The sequence below is a fragment of the Dictyostelium discoideum genome, assembly GCF_000004695.1.
Source record: "Dictyostelium discoideum AX4 chromosome 4 chromosome, whole genome shotgun sequence".
In the NCBI taxonomy this organism is placed as follows: domain Eukaryota; phylum Evosea; class Eumycetozoa; order Dictyosteliales; family Dictyosteliaceae; genus Dictyostelium; species Dictyostelium discoideum.
This window is the reverse complement of record NC_007090.3, coordinates 3057448-3075848: the sequence shown is the minus strand read 5'-3', so window position 1 is coordinate 3075848 and position 18401 is coordinate 3057448. Positions and strand designations below refer to the sequence as shown.

Genomic DNA, 18401 nt, shown 5'->3' with positions numbered 1-18401 from the left:
GGTTTTGATTGTTGAGTCAGTGGTTTTCCATAGTACTAAGGATGATCTTATTGTGTTTAATATTTCTGGCATTTTTCTTGTTATCCCTTTGCCTGTGAAGAAGTATCCCAAGTATCTTTCTGGATTTGTAGATATTGGAATTCTTTGGTTGGTATTGTCTGGGTTGCCTATAAGAATTGATGAAGATTTGTCGATGTTTAGTTTTGAGGAAGTGGCTTTGCAAAATGAATTGAAGTGTTGTAGTACTAATTCAAGTTATTGAGAGTCTGGGACCATTGAAGCCGAGTCGTCTGCAAAGCTTTGGAATTTCTCTCTGTGGTTGCTGTTGTTTAGAGGAAGGCCAGTAATTCGGTCATCTTGTAAAATTTTTCTAGCTAAAGCCTCTATTACAAGGACGAACAGGGTGGGTGATAGTGGATCTCCTTGTTTGACTCCTCTTTTGATCTCAAAGGGTATAGTAGTTCTACCATTAATTTCAATTCTTGCTTCAGATTTGGTGAGTAGATTCATTATCAGGTTGATTATATTGGTTGGAATGTATATGTGTTGTAGTGATCTGAGTATTGAACCGTGTGAGATCGAGTCAAAAGCTTTTTCGAAATCATATAGTGTAATTATTCCGTTAATTCTTTTATCATTACAGTAGTTGATTAATTCGTTCATTGATATGATATTATCTAGAATGAATCTGCCTGGTACGAAACCTTTTTGATTGTGGTTGATCACTTTCGTTAGTATAGGGATTATTCTATTGTTTATTAGTTTTGAGTGGATTTTATATATACAGTTAGCCAGTGTAATTGGTCTTCTGTTTTTGATTAGTTCGGGGTCTCCCTTTTTAGGTATCGTGATAATGAGGCCTTCTTTGTAATTTTTGCTAATTAGATGAGGATTTCTTAGAGTGTCGTTGAATGCTGAGGCCAGTATTGGAGCTAGTTTTTCTTTGTGTGTTATGTAGAATAAGTTTGGAATTCCACCTGGGCCTGGAGATTTGTGTGGGTTCAATTGTTTTATTACTTCTAGGATCTCTTGTGTTGTGAATTCATTTTCAAGGTTGTCCCATGTTGAGTCCCTGGTCACTGTCCAATTTTCCAACATTTCATAATGAGATGGTGGGTCATCTTCTTTGTAGTCATAAAGATTTGAGTAATACTTTACGTATTCTTCTTCGATCAATTCCTGTTTGTTGATTGTTCTACCTTGTGCATCTTTTACTGCGTTGATGGTGAAATCATTGTGTCTTTTCTTGATTCTCGCGGAGATGTACTTGAGTGAGGTTTCTTCGCAATAGTTGTTCAATTCTTGTTTAAGTTGTTCTTCTCTTTTTTTAGATTCATTTATTGCTGAAAGGGTTGCGAAGGCTTGGTCTTTAAATTCTGTCTCTAGTAGGAAGATTAGATTTTTGATGTTTGCCTTATTGTTGTAGTCATTTTGTTTTAGAAATTCTGTGTATAGTTGTTTTATTTTGTTTAGTAAGCTGTTGAGTTGAGAGAAGGAAATAGAGTTATGGTTGGATGACAGCTCTCTTGAATAATCGTTAAGTAGGAAGTCTATTTTCTTAAGCATTATGCTTGAGAGGATTGAGGATTTTTTTAATCTCCATCTGCGCTTGTTCATCTGTATGTTGGGTAGAGTGAAGGTGGTTGATAGGAAGTTGTGATCTGATAGAGGTATGTCATTAATTTTTGGGGGGATTAGGTTCCTTAAGTATAATTGGCTGTAGTTGATTATGCTATTGTTAAGGTATATTCTGTCTAGTCTCCTTTCCAAGATTCTTGTGAGGTTATTGTTTGTGTTGTGTATCGTTCTTGAGAAGGTGGGTCTTTTATTTAGTTGGTCCATATCCATTAGGTTATTTGAAATTCTGATGGCTTCAATTACTGTGGCCATCTCATCTGGGGATTGTGTTGTCAAGTTGCCTTGGTCGTCATTTGATGTGTGATTGTCATTGAAGTCTAAACAATTGAAGTCACCTGCTATGATGTCGATGTTTTTTTTAGGGTTAGACGTTAGGTTGTGGTATTGGTTGTTGAAGTGTTTGTTAAGTGTTGAAGCTAGTATTTTTCTTTTATCAAGTTGGGCCGGGGCGTATATGGCCAAGATTCTCGTTGTGGTATCTTTTATTAGAATGTCTGATATTATTAGTCTACCTTCTATTATGAATATTGGTGAGAGTTTTATGTTTTGGTTGTTGTTGTTTAGTATTCCTATTCCGTTGCCTCTGTTGGTTGCACTAATGATGGAGCCAGGAAATAGCTGGTGTGCTTGTGTTGCGTCAGCATTGAGTTCATTGACTATGGTTAGTGCCAATGAGTTTGGGGGGGATTGGGATTTGATAAAGTCTGTTTTGTTTTTGAAGGAGGTGTCAGTGCCCCAACCTCTGACATTCCATTGGTTGATTTTGATTACTACCATTATGAGATGATATCGATCTCCTCTTGGGAGTCGTATAGCTGCGGTTTGGATGGTGAAGGGTAGATACTCTCTATGAAGCTCTCAATGATTCCTTTCCTTTCTTTTTTGACAGGTGTCTGATAATATATATAGAATATAAAAAAAAAACCGTACCGCGACCAAGAGGATACAAGATACACGTGAAAAGTAATTCATCCTTTTCTATCCTTAATCTCGGTCAATTTTAAAATTTATAAATAAGTATTCCTTTTTAAAAAATTTTCAGTCCAGATTTTTTTAAAAATTAAAAACTACAAATTTTCGAAGTTCGGGTTTTTGAAAAAATAGCAAAAGCTCCCTGTCCGGGAATTGAACCCGGGCCTTTCGCGTGACAGGCGAAAATCCTCACCACTAGACCAACAAGGATATTTGATATTTTCTTTGTAAAAATATAAAATAAAATTTATAATATAAAATATTAGCAATCGAAATATGATTAATAATTTACAAAAAAAATAATTTAGAATAAATTTTAATACATTAAATAACCTTTTTGGCCAGAAAATATAATTAAAATCTCCATTTTAAAAAAATTGAAAAAAATATCTATTTTAATATTATAATATTAATTCGATGGTATTTTAAAGAAATCGAAAAAAATATATATTAATTATTTCTAATAACCAGTAAATAAATATAAAAATAAATTATTAGTTTATTTATAAAATTTTTTTTTTTTTTTTTTTTTTTTCGATTTTTAAAAATAATTAATTTAATATATGTGGTATAAGTTTTATCTCCTTGAAAAAAAACATACTAGATAGTATTATCATTTTAAAAAAAAAAATTTTAATTTTAAAATAGTTTTTTTATTTAAAAAATATAAATAAAAAAAAAAATTTGGTTAATTATAATTATTCAAAATTTTTAATATATATGTTTTATTTTTATATATATTTAAAAATACATTATCAAATTTAATATATATATGTATATATGTATATAGTTGTGTTTAAAAAGTATATTGTCTTATGAAAATACACTAAAAAATTACTATTTTAAAAATTCATTGTTTTTTACTAATAGAGTTACCAAATACATATAATCTTTATTTTAATCAAAAAAAAATAAAAAAAAAAAAAATAACACAAATTTACAATCTTTTTTTATTTTTAGTTTCTTTTTAATTATTATAAAAAAAAATTGTTTATTCAAATAAATATAAAAAATAATTCAAATTCAGAATTTTTTTTTATTTTTAGTTTTTTAATTATTAAAAAAACAAAATTATTTATTATAATTTAAAAAATACACCACTATTGTTAATCTGTATTTTTTTTTTTTTTTTTTTTTTTTTTTCCCAAATATATTTTTAATTTTATTTTATTTTTATTTTTATTTTTATATTAATAAGTAAATAGTAATATTTATTAATAATCCGAAATAAAAAAGGTTTTAAAAATAATATGTTTATTAATAGAAATAAAAAAGATATTAAAAATGGTTTAAAAATTATTATAAATGGTATAAAAAATTATTTTCCAAATTATGAATTAAAACAAGATTATAGTAATGGGGTATTACCAGATGAAAGAATTCCATGGGGCCCTACGATTTTATTAGCATTTCAACATGTGTTGGCAATGTTTGGAAGTACAGTTGTGGGTCCATTATTAATGGGATTCTCACCAAACACTGCATTGCTATTCTCTGGTGTTGGTACTGTTATATTTTTTATATGTACGGGAGGTAAAGTTCCCTCTTATTTAGGGTCGTCCTTTGCCTTTATTGGTGTCGTAAATTCAGCGACTGGTTTCGTTTATATTGCAGGTAGCAATTCTAGTAACCCGAATATCGCACAAGCGTCAGGTGGAATATTGTCATGTGGTTTGGTTTATTTAGGCATTTCATTGATTGTAATATTCGTTGGTACCAAATGGATTGAGGTATTAACACCACCAGTGGTAACGGGTTCGGTGGTAGTTGCAATTGGGTTCCATTTATCAACATCGGCAATCCATCAAGTGGCAACTAGCGCATTTGAAGCCTGGATGGCATTGGTAACGGTATTATGTGTTTGTATGGTAACATGCTATGCGCCCGGCCCATTTAAACGATTGCCAATTTTAATTGGAGGATTATCATCATACCTATTATATTTCTTATTTGGGTTAGGTGAAATCGGACCAGGTATTGATTTTAGTGGCGTTGGTAATTCAAGATGGATTGGCTCACCACCAATTACTGCACCAGTTTTCGAATCAACTTATATTTCATTAATTGCACCAATTGCAATCATTCTTGCCGCTGAAAACATTGGTCACTTAAAAGCAGTTAGTACAATGACTGGTAAGAATTTAGATTATATGATTGGTAGAACATTTTTAGGTGACTCAATTGCATGTATTTTAGCTGGCTCGTGTGGAAGTATAGGTACAACAACATATGCCGAAAATATTGGTGTAATGAGTATTACAAAAATATTTTCAACACTTTCATTTTTAATTGCAGCATTTATTGCAATAATTTTAGGATGTTTACCAATTTTCGGAGCAATAATCCAAACTATTCCACCAGGTATTTTTGGTGGGTTATCAATTGTTTTATTTGGTATCACTGGTATTACAGGTGCTAAACTTTGGGTAGAAGCACAAGTTGATTTTTCAAAACCAAGAAATCTTTTATCAGCTGGTATTGCAATTGTTTTAGGTACTGGTATGATTGATGTTGTAGTTCAATGGGGTAATTTAAAAATCGATGGTATTGGTTGTGCAACTTTCTCTTCAATAATTCTATATCAATTACTTCGTGATGATTGGTCAAAAATTTTTAAATTAATTATTTCAAAAATTAAAATTAAAAATAATAATAATAATAAAACTATTCAAAAAGAAACCAATACTGAATTTCAGGAATTGGATAATTTAAATAATCCCAATACCACAATAGATTTAATTAATTCAAATAATAATAATAATAATAATAATAATAATAATAATAATAATAATAATAATAAAAATAATAATAATAATAATAACGAAGATATCAACAATAATAGTAATACTGCTGATTTACATGATAATAATTATATTTCCAATTAGATGGATAATTTAATAATTTAAAAATATAAGAAATAAAAAATAAAATAAAAATAAAAAACTTGAATTTTTTGGTTTTTTGGATATCCAAAAAAAAAAAAAAAAAAAATGTGACAGCCTTTGTGTGAATTTTTATTTTTTATTTTTATTTATTTATTTTTTTTTTTTTTTTTTTTTTTAATTTTATTTTGCCCAAAAAAAAAAAAAAAAAAAAAAAAAAAAATTTAATAACAATATTAAAAACTACAGAGAATGAATATAAATAATAGTAATAATAATTTTGGTGAACCACCACCTCCTTATTCATTTAATAATAGTCCTTTATCATCCTCACCTTTGTAAGTTAAAAATACATTTATTTTAACTTTATTTTTTTATTTTTTTATTCTTTTATTTTACTAATAATTTAATATTCTTTTTTTTTTTTTTTTTTTTTTTATTATTATTAATTAGAGGTCCACCAACATTAAATAATAGTAATACTAATAATAATAATAATAATAATAGTACAAATAATAATAATAATAATAATAATAATAATAATAATAATAATAGTAATAAACAATTTGAAAATATGATAAATTTAAAGAGTCAAAATAGTTTTCAAAATATAAAAGAAGTTAAATTATTTAATAATAATATTGAAAGAGAGATGTATGAGAATTTAGCAGAGTTATATTCAATCATTAAAGTAACAGAACATTTAGAGAAAGCATATATTCGTGATGATGTTTCACCAAAAGATTATACAACAGCATGTTCAAAATTAATTGCACAATTTAAATCATCTCAAACACTCTTAAAGGATCAAGTTTCAAATGTTGGTCAATTCATGAAAGATTATGATTTAAATTGTAAAGCAGCTTTTGATAGATTAGTTATAAAAGGTTTTCCATCAACATTAGAACATAATACAAATGAATCTTCAACTGATTCTGCAATGGCAAAGTATGTTTTTTATTATTATTATATTAATTTCTCTTTCTCTCTCCCCCTTCTTCCTTTCTTTTTTAAAATTAACAAATTACTAATTATTATTTTTTTATTTTTAAAAAAAAAAAAAAAAAAAAAAAAAACTATAAATAGAAATGTTGCTGAAGCAGTACAATTATTTATTACAACAATGGATTCAATTAGATTAAAACTTGTATCAGTTGATGGTATTTATCCACTTTTAAGTGATTTAATGGAAAGCTTAAATAAAAATCAATGGTTAGGTCCAACTTTTGAAGGAAAAGAAAAAATTAAAAATTGGATTTCAATTTTAAATCAAATGAAAGCAACTGATGAATTGGATGATGATCAATCAAGGCAATTATTATTCGATTTAGATAATTCTTATAATATATTTTATAAAGCAATTAAAAGTTAAAAAAAAAAAAAAAAAGGGGCTTAATCACTGAATGTAAAACCACAATAACAATAATAGTAATCGAATGTCATTCATTTCTTTTTCTTTTTTTTTAAAAATAATAATAAAATAATAATAAATTGTACATAAAATATAAATAAAAAAAAGTGTTTTCTTTAGGAATACAAAATATTACTGTTTAAAACAAGTAAGATATTCTTTTTTATTTGTTTTTTTATTTTCTTTTTAATAATATTATTATTATTATTATTATTATTATTATTATTATTATTATTATTATTATTATTATTATTATTATTATTATTATTATTATTATTATTATTATTATTATAAAAATAAAATAAGATTATTATTGTATTTGTATTTATTTGTTTATGTAATGGTATTTATCCATTTTTTAATTAAAATGGATCTGGTAAATTGTAAATTTATGTATGAGGTGTGTGGGTATTTATTATGTACAAAATGTGGGGGTTTGAATAAACTAGTGTTGGGTCGGATTTTCGCATATTTGTGTTTTAAATTTTATGAATATTATTATTGTTTTTTTTTTTTTTTTTTTATCTTCTTGTATCTGAATCCATACTTAATGCATAGAGACCTGGTACTCTTCTTTCAAATTGTAATCTTCTAGCAATCCAACTTTCTTTTGGGTTCATAATGGCAATAATACTAAAAATAAATAAATAAAAAGTTAGAATTTATTTAAATAATAAAAATAATAATAAAAATAAAATAAATAATAAATTACCCTTCAAAGTTTTGAGTTGTTGATGAAGATGATGATGAACAATTTTCACAACCATTATCTTCAAATTGTTGAGCTGATTTAACAAGACCACATTCAGTACATGCTCTTGCGTGTTTAAATGATGAAGGAACAATGGATTCGTCTCTTCCACTTCGTTTGCTCATTTTTTTTGAATTTTTCTTTTTTTTTTATAAGTATTTGAATGTGATATAAAATACTCTATACAACATTTTTTTTTTTTTTTAATTTTTTAATTTTTTTTAATTTTTTTTTTTGAAATTTTTCAAATTTTTTTTTTTTTTTCAAATTTTTTTTTTAATTTTTTTTAATTTTTTTTTTTATGGCCGTTAAACCCAAAAAAAATTTTTAAAAAAAAAAATTAAAAAAAAAAAAAAAAAAAATTGAAAAAATTGAAAAAACAAATTTTATTTTTTTTTTTTTTTTGTTATTTTTATTTATTTTTTTTTGTTAATTTATTTAAAAAAAAAAAAAAATTAAAAAAAAAAGGTAAATTTAATATTAAATTAAATACTCTATGAAAATTGCAATATTTTTACTTTAATTTGTTTTTTTTTTTTTTTCTTAAAATATAATAAAAAAAAATAAAGAGGAATTGTTTTTTTTTTTTTTTAAAAAATTTATATAAAGAATTTCTTTATAAATTTATTTCTATTTCTTTATTAATTTTCTTTCTTTAATAATTAAATTAAAAACCACCCTATTACCTTTTTTTTTTTTTTTTTTTTATTTTTTATTTTTCATTTTTAAATTTTTTTTTTTTAAAAAATGCAATGAATATTTAATTTTATATAATAGTTTACTATATATTTTACTAACATTTCTTTTTTTTTTCTTGCATATAATTTTTTTTTTAAAAAATTAAAAAAAAAAAAAAAAAAATTAATAAAAAAAAAAAAAAAAAAAAAAAAAAAAATCCCATTTAAATTTTCATCCCTTCCATCCTTTTTTTTTTTTTTAAAAATCAATTTTACTCTACCAAGCTTAAACAAATAATATAAAAAAAGGTCTCGAAAAAAAAAAAAAAAAAAAAAAAAAAAAAAAAAATTCAATTAAATAATTAATAAAAGTAAAAAAAAAAAAAAAAAAAGAAATATAAAATATTAAAAAAGAAGAAAAAAAAGAAAAAGAAAAAGAAAAAGAAAAAAAAAAAAAGAGAGAGAAATAATGGATGATCAATTAATTGATAGAAGTTATTTTACAACACTTTATAAACAAATTAGATTACAAGAGTTTCTAGAGGTGGCACATACCATTCTTCAAGATCGTTTAGAGAATGGATTTGGAAAAACAGTTAAAGGTGTACCGTTAGGTTGTTTACCAGTAGAATTGTTTAGAGAGCATTTCTCTACCTTTAGATATTGGAGAAGCTATACCAAAGAGCGTCCAGCCTTTATTAATAATGAAAAAGTTATGGTACAACATTTATACTTTACTTTTAATGCTAGATCTGGTTTTCCAACACTTTCAAGTGGTAAAGAATGGGTTAAAAAAAAGGTTGAGAAAAAGGATTCAAACAATCCTGCAGACGTCGCCATACATGAATATCAAAAAGTTACATTCATCATTTCAATCAGAGATACCAGAGTAGAATGTGACTTCAAAATGGCTACAAATACACCAGGAAGTGAACAAGCACAACAACAACAACAACAACAACAACAACAACAATTGGGTGATATACCAATAAAACAACAAATTACCTCTTCAAATAATAGTGGTAACTCACAACAACAACAACCACAACAACAACAACAACAACAACAACAACAACAACAACAACAACAACAACCACAACAACAACAACAACAACAACAACCACAACAACAACAACACTTACAACAACAACACCAACAACAAGTTCAACAATTACAACAACAACAATTACAACAACAACAATTACAACAACAACAATTACAACAACAACAATTACAACAGCAACAATTACAACAACCTCAATTACAACAAATGCAACAACCACAACAACAACAACAACAACAACAACCTCAATATACACCACAACAATTAATGCAATTCCAACAAATGCAACAAGCTCAACAACAACAACAACAAGCTCAACAACTTCAACAACAAATGGGATCTTCACCAACTCATAGTTCACCAACCATTAAACAAGAGGGTTTAACCGGTTATACACAAATACCTCAAGGTGGTATCATAAATACCAATACCAATCTCAATGGTACAGGAGGAGTGTCACCAAATCAACCAATGCCAAATTCCTCTCCAATCCTACCAACTAATGCTTCGTCTGTTGTACCACCAGTAGTATCACCACCATTACCTACTAGCAATAATAATAGCAATAATTTAGGAACTACAAGTCCCCAACAATCGAATTCTTCTGAAATATCTCATCAACCAATTGTACCATTGAATCCTTGATTAAAAAAAAAAAACAAAAAAAAAAAAAAATTAAACAGAAAAAAAAACAAAAAAAAAAAACAAAAAAAAAAAAACTAAATCCTTTTATAAAACCTTTTTTTAAAAAAATAAAAAAAAAAAATAAAAAATAAAAATAAATAAAAGTAAATAATAAAAAAAAAAAAAAAAATAAATAAAAAATTTAAAAAAAAAAAAATATATAAATTATCTCATACTCATTATTTCAAATAATGAACTTCTTTCTTTTTAGAACTTTTTCATTTTTTTTATTTTTTTTATTTATTTTTTTTTTTTTTTTAAAATGATAATTGAAATTACTTAAATTATTATAAAAAAAAAAAAGATCTAAAAATAATTTTTATTTTTGTTTTTATTTTTATTTTTATTTTTTTTTTTTTTAATTAATTTAAAACAAAACTAATTTTTTTTATTTTTATTTTTTTATTTTTAATTTTTTTTTTATTGTTTTTTTATTTTTCCTTTTTTTTCCTTTTTTAGATATTATTATAATTATAATCTAATACTTTCATAAAAGGATTTTTTTTTTAAAAAGAGAAAGAAAAATCAATCTTTTTTTTAATCTAAACAAAAAAAAAGAGAAAAAAAAAAAGTTTAAAAAGAAAAAAAAAATATTAATTTAAATTTCCAATTCATTTTTTTTATTGAAATAAATATTAAAAAGATAATTTGTAAATAAATATTTTTTAAAAATGACATCACAATATAAAGTTGCAAAAGAACAAGGTAATACTTTTGTATACCAACCAACAAATTCACCAAACATTTTTTCAACTGCTGTTGAAACTTCACCAAAACCTTTAATGGCAAATGAAAAAATTATTAAAACTGAAAAAGGTAATTTAATTTTAAATTTTTGAAAAAAAAAAAAAAAAAAAAAAAAATTAATATCTCTAAACAATTAATTAAAATTTGAAAAAATACTAAAATTTATATATTTTTTTATTTTTTTTTTTTTTTTAAAAAAAAGTTTGGGAAGAAAAACAATTCCCAGATAATTCAAGTTTTACAACAGTAAGAGAAACAAAGACTGAAATTCCAGGAGATGCACCAAAATGGAATAGTACTGATAATCTTTCAAGTGGTTCAGTTCCAATGTCAACCAATATTCCAACAGCTCCACCATTACCACCAGTTACAAGATATCCATTAAACGATACATCCAAAGGTCCATTAAGTACTCAATTGGCTAACCAAAAAGGTCATTTGAAAAAGGTAGACTTTAAAGAACCAACTTTATTCGATAGAATTAAAGAAAAGGTTCATCCAACTGATAAGGCAACTGCCAAGCCATTAGGTACATCTGCAAATAATACAACAACCGCTAACACTACAAATGCTCCATTAAAACCAACTTCAACAACTGCTAATACTACAAATGCTCCATTAAAACCAACTTCAACAACTGCTTCCACTAATCCAACTGCTGCAAATGCATCAACATTAAATGATACCTCTAGAATGGGTACAAAAACAAATGCTGCCAAGACTGGTGATCATTATGTTGAACCTCATAAACCATCTCAAGTTAAACATGTTAAAGGTATTCTCAAAGAAAAAGTTGGTCATTTAACAAAGAATGCAAGAATGGAAGAAAATGGTAAATTATTAGAAGCTCAATTTGAGAAAGAAAAATTCGATTACCAAGCTTATCAACATAATGGTGGTAAATAAATTTGAAATTCTTTAAAACATTAAAAAAAAAAAAAAAAAAATAAATAAAAAAATAAATACAAAAATATAAAAATAGATTCGTGTAAATAAAATAAGTTAAAAAAAAAAAAAATAATTTCAAAGAATTTTTAGATTTCCAAATTTTTTATTTTTTTTTTTATTAATTTTCTTTTTTTTTTTTTTTTTTTTATGAATTTTCCTTTTTATTTTTTTTTTTATTTTTTTGGTTGTACTAAAACTAAAATTAACATTCACATATATAATAACAATTAATAATTAAATTAAAATGGAAGAAGAAAGTATATCAGGACTAGAAGTTAGATTTTATCAAACACAATGTTTAAGCGAAGATAATGTAATTAAATTTGAAAATAATGGATATCCAATGATTGATTTAATATTATTTTCAGATGCATATCAAATTCAAAGGAATACATCTATACCAATTGAAACTGTTACTTTAATACAAAGAAATTTACAAAGATTATTTTCATCAGTACCAATAAATGGATACCAACATTATTTAGATGTTAAAGAATTTAAAACACATTATTCAAGTGGTATTAAATTATTAGATCAATTATTAGGTGGTAATGGTTTTACAAGTGGTGAAATCTATGAATTGGTTGGTAATACATCATGTGGTAAAACTCAAATTTCAATGTGTTGTTCTTTAAATTTATCACAACAATATAATTCAAATATAATTTATATTGATAGTTCAAATTCATTTTCACCACCAAGATTAATTGAAATTTTTAAATCAAATTATTTAATAAAACAACGACAAAAACAACAACAAAAACAACAACAAAAACAACATCAAAAGCAACAAGAAAATAATGATAAAATTGAACAAGATAAAATTTTAAAAATTTTAGATAGAATTAAAGTATTCAATTGTTTTGATTCAATAACATTATTAGAATTATTAAGTACAATCGATAGTACATTGAGTATAATTTCAGATGAAATACCAACATTTGAAAATCAATTTTATAAAGGTTTAAAAATGGTTGTTATAGATTCAATTGGTACATTATTAGCACCAATAATTGGTGGTAAACAAACTCAAGGTCATTATACAATGATGATGATTTCAAGATTAATTAAATATATAGCAGACACTTATCAAATCATATTTCTAATTACAAATAATACAGTTGGTGGTAATAGTTTTGATAATAAAGCCGCTCTAGGTGAAGCTTGGTCAATGGTACCAAATCATCAATTAATGATTAATCATCAATATAATGATGATGAAAATGAAGAAAGATCAATTTATATCGAAAAATCAACTAGGTTACCTGTAAGTATTATTTTCATCATTAATTTGTATTGGTTATTTTAAATTTAAAAAAAATTAAAACACAATTTGATTTTAACCATTCCAAATTTATTTTTTCCAAAAAAAAAAAAAAAAAAAAAAAGAAAAAAACAATGACAAAAAGTTTTAAAATTAGGGATAATGGAATTGTTTCTTAAAATGACAGGTTAGTGTTATATTTTTATTATTCTCCGCATTGGTTGTAGTTATTGTTGAATACTAATTTCATTATTTATATAATAAATAGTTATGATTATTTATATTTTCTCCTTTTTCCATTTTTTTTTTTTTTTTCAACTTTTTTCTTTTTTTCTTAACTTTTTTTTTTTTTTCAACTTTTTTTTCCTTAGCCTTTTTTTTTTTTTTTTTTTTTTTTTATCAACTTTTTTTTTTTTAAAAACAAAAAATTATAATTAGAAAAAAAATAAAATAAAATGGATAAAGACCAAAATACAGATAATGATAACATTAGTGAAACAATAGCTTCAAACAATGATTGTTCAAATAATGAAGAAAATTTAAAAAATACAACAATAACAAATAAAAATAAAAATAAAATAAATAAAAATAAACCGTTTGTTTTAAATTTAAAAGAAGAAAAAGATTTTATGAAGAAATACATCATTTTAGAAAGATATTTTGGTGCTAAGTCAAAACAAACTCAATTCAATCATTTAGGAGCAGGTACTGATGATATTTCAAACCAACAACAAAATGAAAATGAAAATAATAATAGTAATAATAATAATAATAATAATAATAATAATAATAATAATAATAATAATAATAATAATAATAATAATAATAATAGTAATAATAAAGATGAAGAAATTACAGCAGAATCATTAGAATTAAATAAAAAGAATGGTATTTTAGATAGAGTTGGTGTTTATAGAGATATTTATTGTATGGATGCAGTACAATGGTTAAAGGAAAATGAAATTTCACCACAATCAAGTGTTATTACTTCATTACCTGATATAAGTGAAGTATCAAGTATGAATTTAGAACAATATAAACAATGGTTCACTGATACTGTTTCTTTAATTACTTCAAAGGTATTTTATAAATATATATATATATATATATATTATTATTATTATTATTATTATTATTATTATTATTATTATTATTATTATTATTATTATTATTATTATTCACATAGTTTAATTAAAAAAAAAAAAAAAAAAAAAAAAACCTTTTTTTAATATATACTTATAACTAATTTTTAATTATTTTTAGTTAGATGAAAAAAATGTTGCAATTGTTTATCAAACTGATATTAAAAAAAAATGGAAAATGGATAGAGGTATAATTGAAGAATATGTTGATAAAGGATATTTAGCACAAAAAGGAGCAGAGATATCAGGTTGTAAAGTCATTTGGCATAAGATTATGACAGCACATAGTAACATTTCAAATAATAAAGCAACATTCACTCATATGATTTGTTTTTCAAAGAATCCAACCAATATCAAATATCAAGAGAATACACCAGATATTGGTGGTAGAGGTTCAATGGTTTGGTCAAAAGCTATGGGTTTAAATGCTTGTGTAATTGCAATACTTTATTGTCGTTCTATTGGTTCAACAACTATCATTGACCCATTCTGTGGAAAAGGTAGTGTTTTAGCAGTTGCAAATGTTTATGGTTTGGATTCGGTGGGTGTCGATTTATCATCTGGTAAAACTAAAAACTCTTTTAATCTTCAATTAGATGTTGAAACTGTAAATAAATTCGATCCAAGAGTTTGGCAACAATCAAATAATAATAAAAGTAATTTATTAATAAAAGATAATGACAATATTGAAGATAATGATGAATCTGATATTACCAACAACAGCAACACCACCACCACTACTACTACTGTCTTTAGAAAAGTAAAAAAACAAAAGAATCCTTCAAAACAACCACAACAAAATCAAAAAGAAATAAATTAAACTATTAATACTTTAATTAACTAAATTTTTTTTTTTTTTTTTTTTTTTTTTTTTTTTTTTTCTAGAAAAAAGATAATTAATTAAATCATAAATTAATTTAATTAAATAAAACACTAAAAGATATTGGCAAATCAAACAAACAAAATAATATTATTGATAGTGGTAAATAATTTTTTTTTTTTTTTTTTTTTGAAATGGGGGGAATATATATATATTTACATTGATTTCTTTTTTATTTAATTTTCAGAGCAAAAGGTGTTTTTACAAGATATTGAAAATGGGGTAAATATATGGAAGTTTTTTTTTTTTTTTTTACCCACAAAAAAAATAATTATTATTTTATTAATATATATAAATAATTATTTTATTAATATATAAATAATAAAATGGTTATAATAAATAAAAACTTGATCATAATTATATTTGTTCAAATTTTATTTGTAATAAATGGTAAATATCAATTTCTTCTTTATTCCAAAAATAAAAATGAAAATAAAAATAAATCAAATTAGATTGAGGAAACAAAATAAAGAATAATATATTAAATCAATAATTATAAATACTTTTTTATAAAAAAATAGTTTTGTCACAAAATGTAGAATTTTTGTATTTTGATCAATCTGATAGAAACATAGACTTTGATAAGAATTTAGTTCCTGATAACACTTTCACCTTTCAATCCAATACTTTTCCAGTATGGGGTCCATTTGGATTGGGTTTAGATTATTCACTAGGTAGTCAACCAACATTAGATGATACAAATACTTATGAATTGGTAATTTTATTTTTTTATTTTTTTTTTTATGCATTATATTATAATTTTATTGTTTTTATATTAAAACCATTAAAATAATTTAGATACATAATCAAACCACTTTAATATCATGGATTACAGAAGAAGATCCTCTGGTAAATTACCCTGGGCATGGTAATATGTATTTTGATGGCCATTATTTTGGCAGTCCCAGTTTTTTCCCAAGTAAGTATATAATAATTATTATTTTATTTTATTTTTTAACATATTAATAAGTTTTTTTTTTTTTTTTTTTTTTTTTTCTTTACTATTATCATTTAATATTTTAATTTAAAAGTTGACTATGCGGGATTTGGTAATGAAGGATTGGATCATAATTATAAATGGTGTATTCGTTTTGATTTCTTTACAATTATCCCCACAATACATCAATCAACCTTTGTTTCTATTAGTCACTCTGATGATTTATTCGTTTATGTTAATGGAAGACCTGTATCTGAATATCTTGGAATTGTAGAATACAGAGATGTTGGATTTCTACTAACAGATTTTGGTGGGGGTGGTGAGCCAATCCAAACTTCAATCATTAATTGTAATAGAAAATATAGACCAAACATTCATTATTTTGAGTATGTAAAGTTTTTTTTATTTTTTTTTACTTTATTATATTTTATTTATTTTAAAACTGCTCTCTTTTTTAATAAAAAACTCAAGAATTAAATCAGAGTATCCACTAAATTGTGATTATTTTGATGATTGTGGTGTTTGTTATGGTGATGGTTCATGTAAGTAGTAAAAAAAAAAAAAAAAAAAAAAAAAACTTTTCCAAGTAATTTACAAAAATATTTATAAATTAAATTTTTTCAATTAAACAAAAGCATGTAGATGTTTTGAAGGTAGTCCACAGTGTCCAACTGATGAATATTTTTGTGAAAAAGGTATATGTATTGATGAATTTAATTGTCAACATAATGAATTCAATTGTACAGAAGAGTATCCTGGAAATTTATGTGTTTCTCAAGAGTGTCATCTTTATCAAGGTTGTGTTTCAACTGATATTTCATGTGATGATTCTAATCCCTGCACAATAGATGAATGTGATCCTCCTGTTGGGTGCGTAAATACTTTTATTCCAAATTGTATTCCATGTGATAGTTCAGCTTGTATTTCATCAAACCCATGTGAAATTCAAGAGTGTGATCCTTTTCTTCTAGGCCTTTGTATAGTTAAACCTGTTAATTGTACTCATATTAACCCTTGTATAGTTGGACAATGTGATATATCAAATGGACAATGTGTTTATTCTGAAATTATTGATTGTGGTAGTTCTTCAATTGAAAACTCAAGTAATCAAGAAAGTTCTAGTGATATTGATATAACAACTGCTTCAACTTTGGGCTCAACAATTGCTTCAACAATAGGTTCAACTATTGGTTTGACTTCAACAACAACCACAACAACAACATCGCAAACAACAGGAACACCAACAACACCACCACAAACAGTTAGTGAAATCCCAATTTCATTAGCATCAACAATATCCACAAGCCCAGTATCTGATGAAGGAACAATTGCTTCAACAATAGCAACTACCCTTGCTTCAACTATAGCTTCAACATTTGGCTCAACCATATCTTTGACAGCTGTATCTACTGATGTTTCCTCGACACTAATTTCAACCATTTCATCAACTTTATCTTCAACATTAGCAACAACTTTATCTTCAACTCTATCCTCAACTTTGTCTTCAACATCAGGAGTAACAACATCATCACTACCATATGATAAATGCTATAATAAAAAATGTGGAAAAGGAGAAGGTTGTTATAATTTTGAAAATAATGCCATTTGTCTCAAAACAAATTGTCTATCATGTTATGATTTAAATTGTCAATCACAAGGTCTAAAATGTGTATCATTTAAACTTGAAAAAAGTCCAAAAGATTTATGCAATGATTGCTGCGAATATGCTGCAACTTGTTCTCATTAAAAATAAATGATAAAAATAATAATAATAGTTTTTTGGTCTCTTTTTTATTATTTATTTATTATAACTTTTATTATTTAAATCAAATATATTTATTTAATTATATTTTATAATTATTTTTATTATCATATTTAATATATTTTTATTATTATATTTATATTATTTATATTATTATTATTTGTAAAAAAATACAAATGATCACAAAAAAAATTAAATTTAATAATGGAATAAGCTTCAATTTTTAATATTGATTAATCAGGGTTTATCCATTAATGAAATAAACAATAATAATTAGTTTTATTTATGACACACATTTAAATAATAATAATAATAATTCTATCAACTCATTATAAACAATATAAATACTAAATATTAATTTTATAAATATTATCCGATTATTATAATTAAAATACAAACTATAAATGAAGATAACAAAATATTAAACAAATATATAAATCTTAAATATAAATATATTAATTAAAAATAAACCAAACGAGCTTTATTACAAAAAAATGTAACGAAAGTGGTCTTTTGTAATTATATTACAAATATTATAATTTTTATTTATATTTAAAATTTAATCTTAATTTTATATTTAATAATCTTTAAAACACTTTATATATTAATTTATATTTATATTTATATTTATATTTATTTATTT

The 18401-nt window shown here is 24.0% G+C and overlaps 9 protein-coding genes and 1 non-coding gene across 10 annotated transcripts; 7 read left to right on the top strand and 3 right to left on the bottom strand.

The window, feature by feature from the left end:
* Nucleotides 1–255: 255 nt before the first annotated feature.
* On the bottom strand, nucleotides 256–2415 carry DDB_G0285305 (hypothetical protein; the record flags this gene model as incomplete). Its single annotated transcript, XM_633228.1, has 2 exons — nucleotides 256–2117; nucleotides 2151–2415. 2 exons carry the CDS (start codon nucleotides 2413–2415, stop codon nucleotides 256–258), a joined length of 2127 nt encoding a protein of 708 aa, XP_638320.1.
* Nucleotides 2416–2748: 333 nt separating this feature from the next.
* On the bottom strand, nucleotides 2749–2820 carry tRNA-Asp-GUC-13. Its single transcript has one exon. It is a non-coding gene; the product is annotated as a tRNA-Asp (tRNA).
* Nucleotides 2821–3860: 1040 nt separating this feature from the next.
* DDB_G0285299 (xanthine/uracil permease family protein) lies at nucleotides 3861–5495 on the top strand (the record flags this gene model as incomplete). The annotated part of the gene is made up of 1 exon (XM_633227.1): nucleotides 3861–5495. The coding sequence occupies one exon, from the start codon at nucleotides 3861–3863 to the stop codon at nucleotides 5493–5495; it is 1635 nt and encodes a 544-aa protein (XP_638319.1).
* A 249-nt stretch (nucleotides 5496–5744) lies between these two features.
* Nucleotides 5745–6864, top strand: vps28 (vacuolar protein sorting 28 family protein; the record flags this gene model as incomplete). The annotated part of the gene is made up of 3 exons (XM_633226.1): nucleotides 5745–5830; nucleotides 5946–6440; nucleotides 6579–6864. 3 exons carry the CDS (start codon nucleotides 5745–5747, stop codon nucleotides 6862–6864), a joined length of 867 nt encoding a protein of 288 aa, XP_638318.1.
* A 560-nt stretch (nucleotides 6865–7424) lies between these two features.
* Nucleotides 7425–7779, bottom strand: spt4 (transcription initiation factor Spt4; the record flags this gene model as incomplete). The annotated part of the gene is made up of 2 exons (XM_633225.1): nucleotides 7425–7536; nucleotides 7616–7779. The coding sequence occupies 2 exons, from the start codon at nucleotides 7777–7779 to the stop codon at nucleotides 7425–7427; spliced, it is 276 nt and encodes a 91-aa protein (XP_638317.1).
* Nucleotides 7780–8800: 1021 nt separating this feature from the next.
* Nucleotides 8801–10039, top strand: DDB_G0285291 (hypothetical protein; the record flags this gene model as incomplete). The annotated part of the gene is made up of 1 exon (XM_633224.1): nucleotides 8801–10039. The coding sequence occupies one exon, from the start codon at nucleotides 8801–8803 to the stop codon at nucleotides 10037–10039; it is 1239 nt and encodes a 412-aa protein (XP_638316.1).
* A 710-nt stretch (nucleotides 10040–10749) lies between these two features.
* DDB_G0285289 (hypothetical protein) lies at nucleotides 10750–11731 on the top strand (the record flags this gene model as incomplete). The annotated part of the gene is made up of 2 exons (XM_633223.1): nucleotides 10750–10894; nucleotides 11028–11731. 2 exons carry the CDS (start codon nucleotides 10750–10752, stop codon nucleotides 11729–11731), a joined length of 849 nt encoding a protein of 282 aa, XP_638315.1.
* A 286-nt stretch (nucleotides 11732–12017) lies between these two features.
* Nucleotides 12018–13082, top strand: DDB_G0285287 (hypothetical protein; the record flags this gene model as incomplete). Its single annotated transcript, XM_001134538.1, has 1 exon — nucleotides 12018–13082. One exon carries the CDS (start codon nucleotides 12018–12020, stop codon nucleotides 13080–13082), a length of 1065 nt encoding a protein of 354 aa, XP_001134538.1.
* A 410-nt stretch (nucleotides 13083–13492) lies between these two features.
* DDB_G0285285 (hypothetical protein) lies at nucleotides 13493–14999 on the top strand (the record flags this gene model as incomplete). The annotated part of the gene is made up of 2 exons (XM_633221.1): nucleotides 13493–14116; nucleotides 14301–14999. The coding sequence occupies 2 exons, from the start codon at nucleotides 13493–13495 to the stop codon at nucleotides 14997–14999; spliced, it is 1323 nt and encodes a 440-aa protein (XP_638313.1).
* A 386-nt stretch (nucleotides 15000–15385) lies between these two features.
* DDB_G0285283 (hypothetical protein) lies at nucleotides 15386–17743 on the top strand (the record flags this gene model as incomplete). Its single annotated transcript, XM_633220.1, has 6 exons — nucleotides 15386–15449; nucleotides 15581–15774; nucleotides 15858–15978; nucleotides 16091–16382; nucleotides 16468–16538; nucleotides 16632–17743. The coding sequence occupies 6 exons, from the start codon at nucleotides 15386–15388 to the stop codon at nucleotides 17741–17743; spliced, it is 1854 nt and encodes a 617-aa protein (XP_638312.1).
* Between the last annotated feature and the right edge of the window lie 658 nt (nucleotides 17744–18401).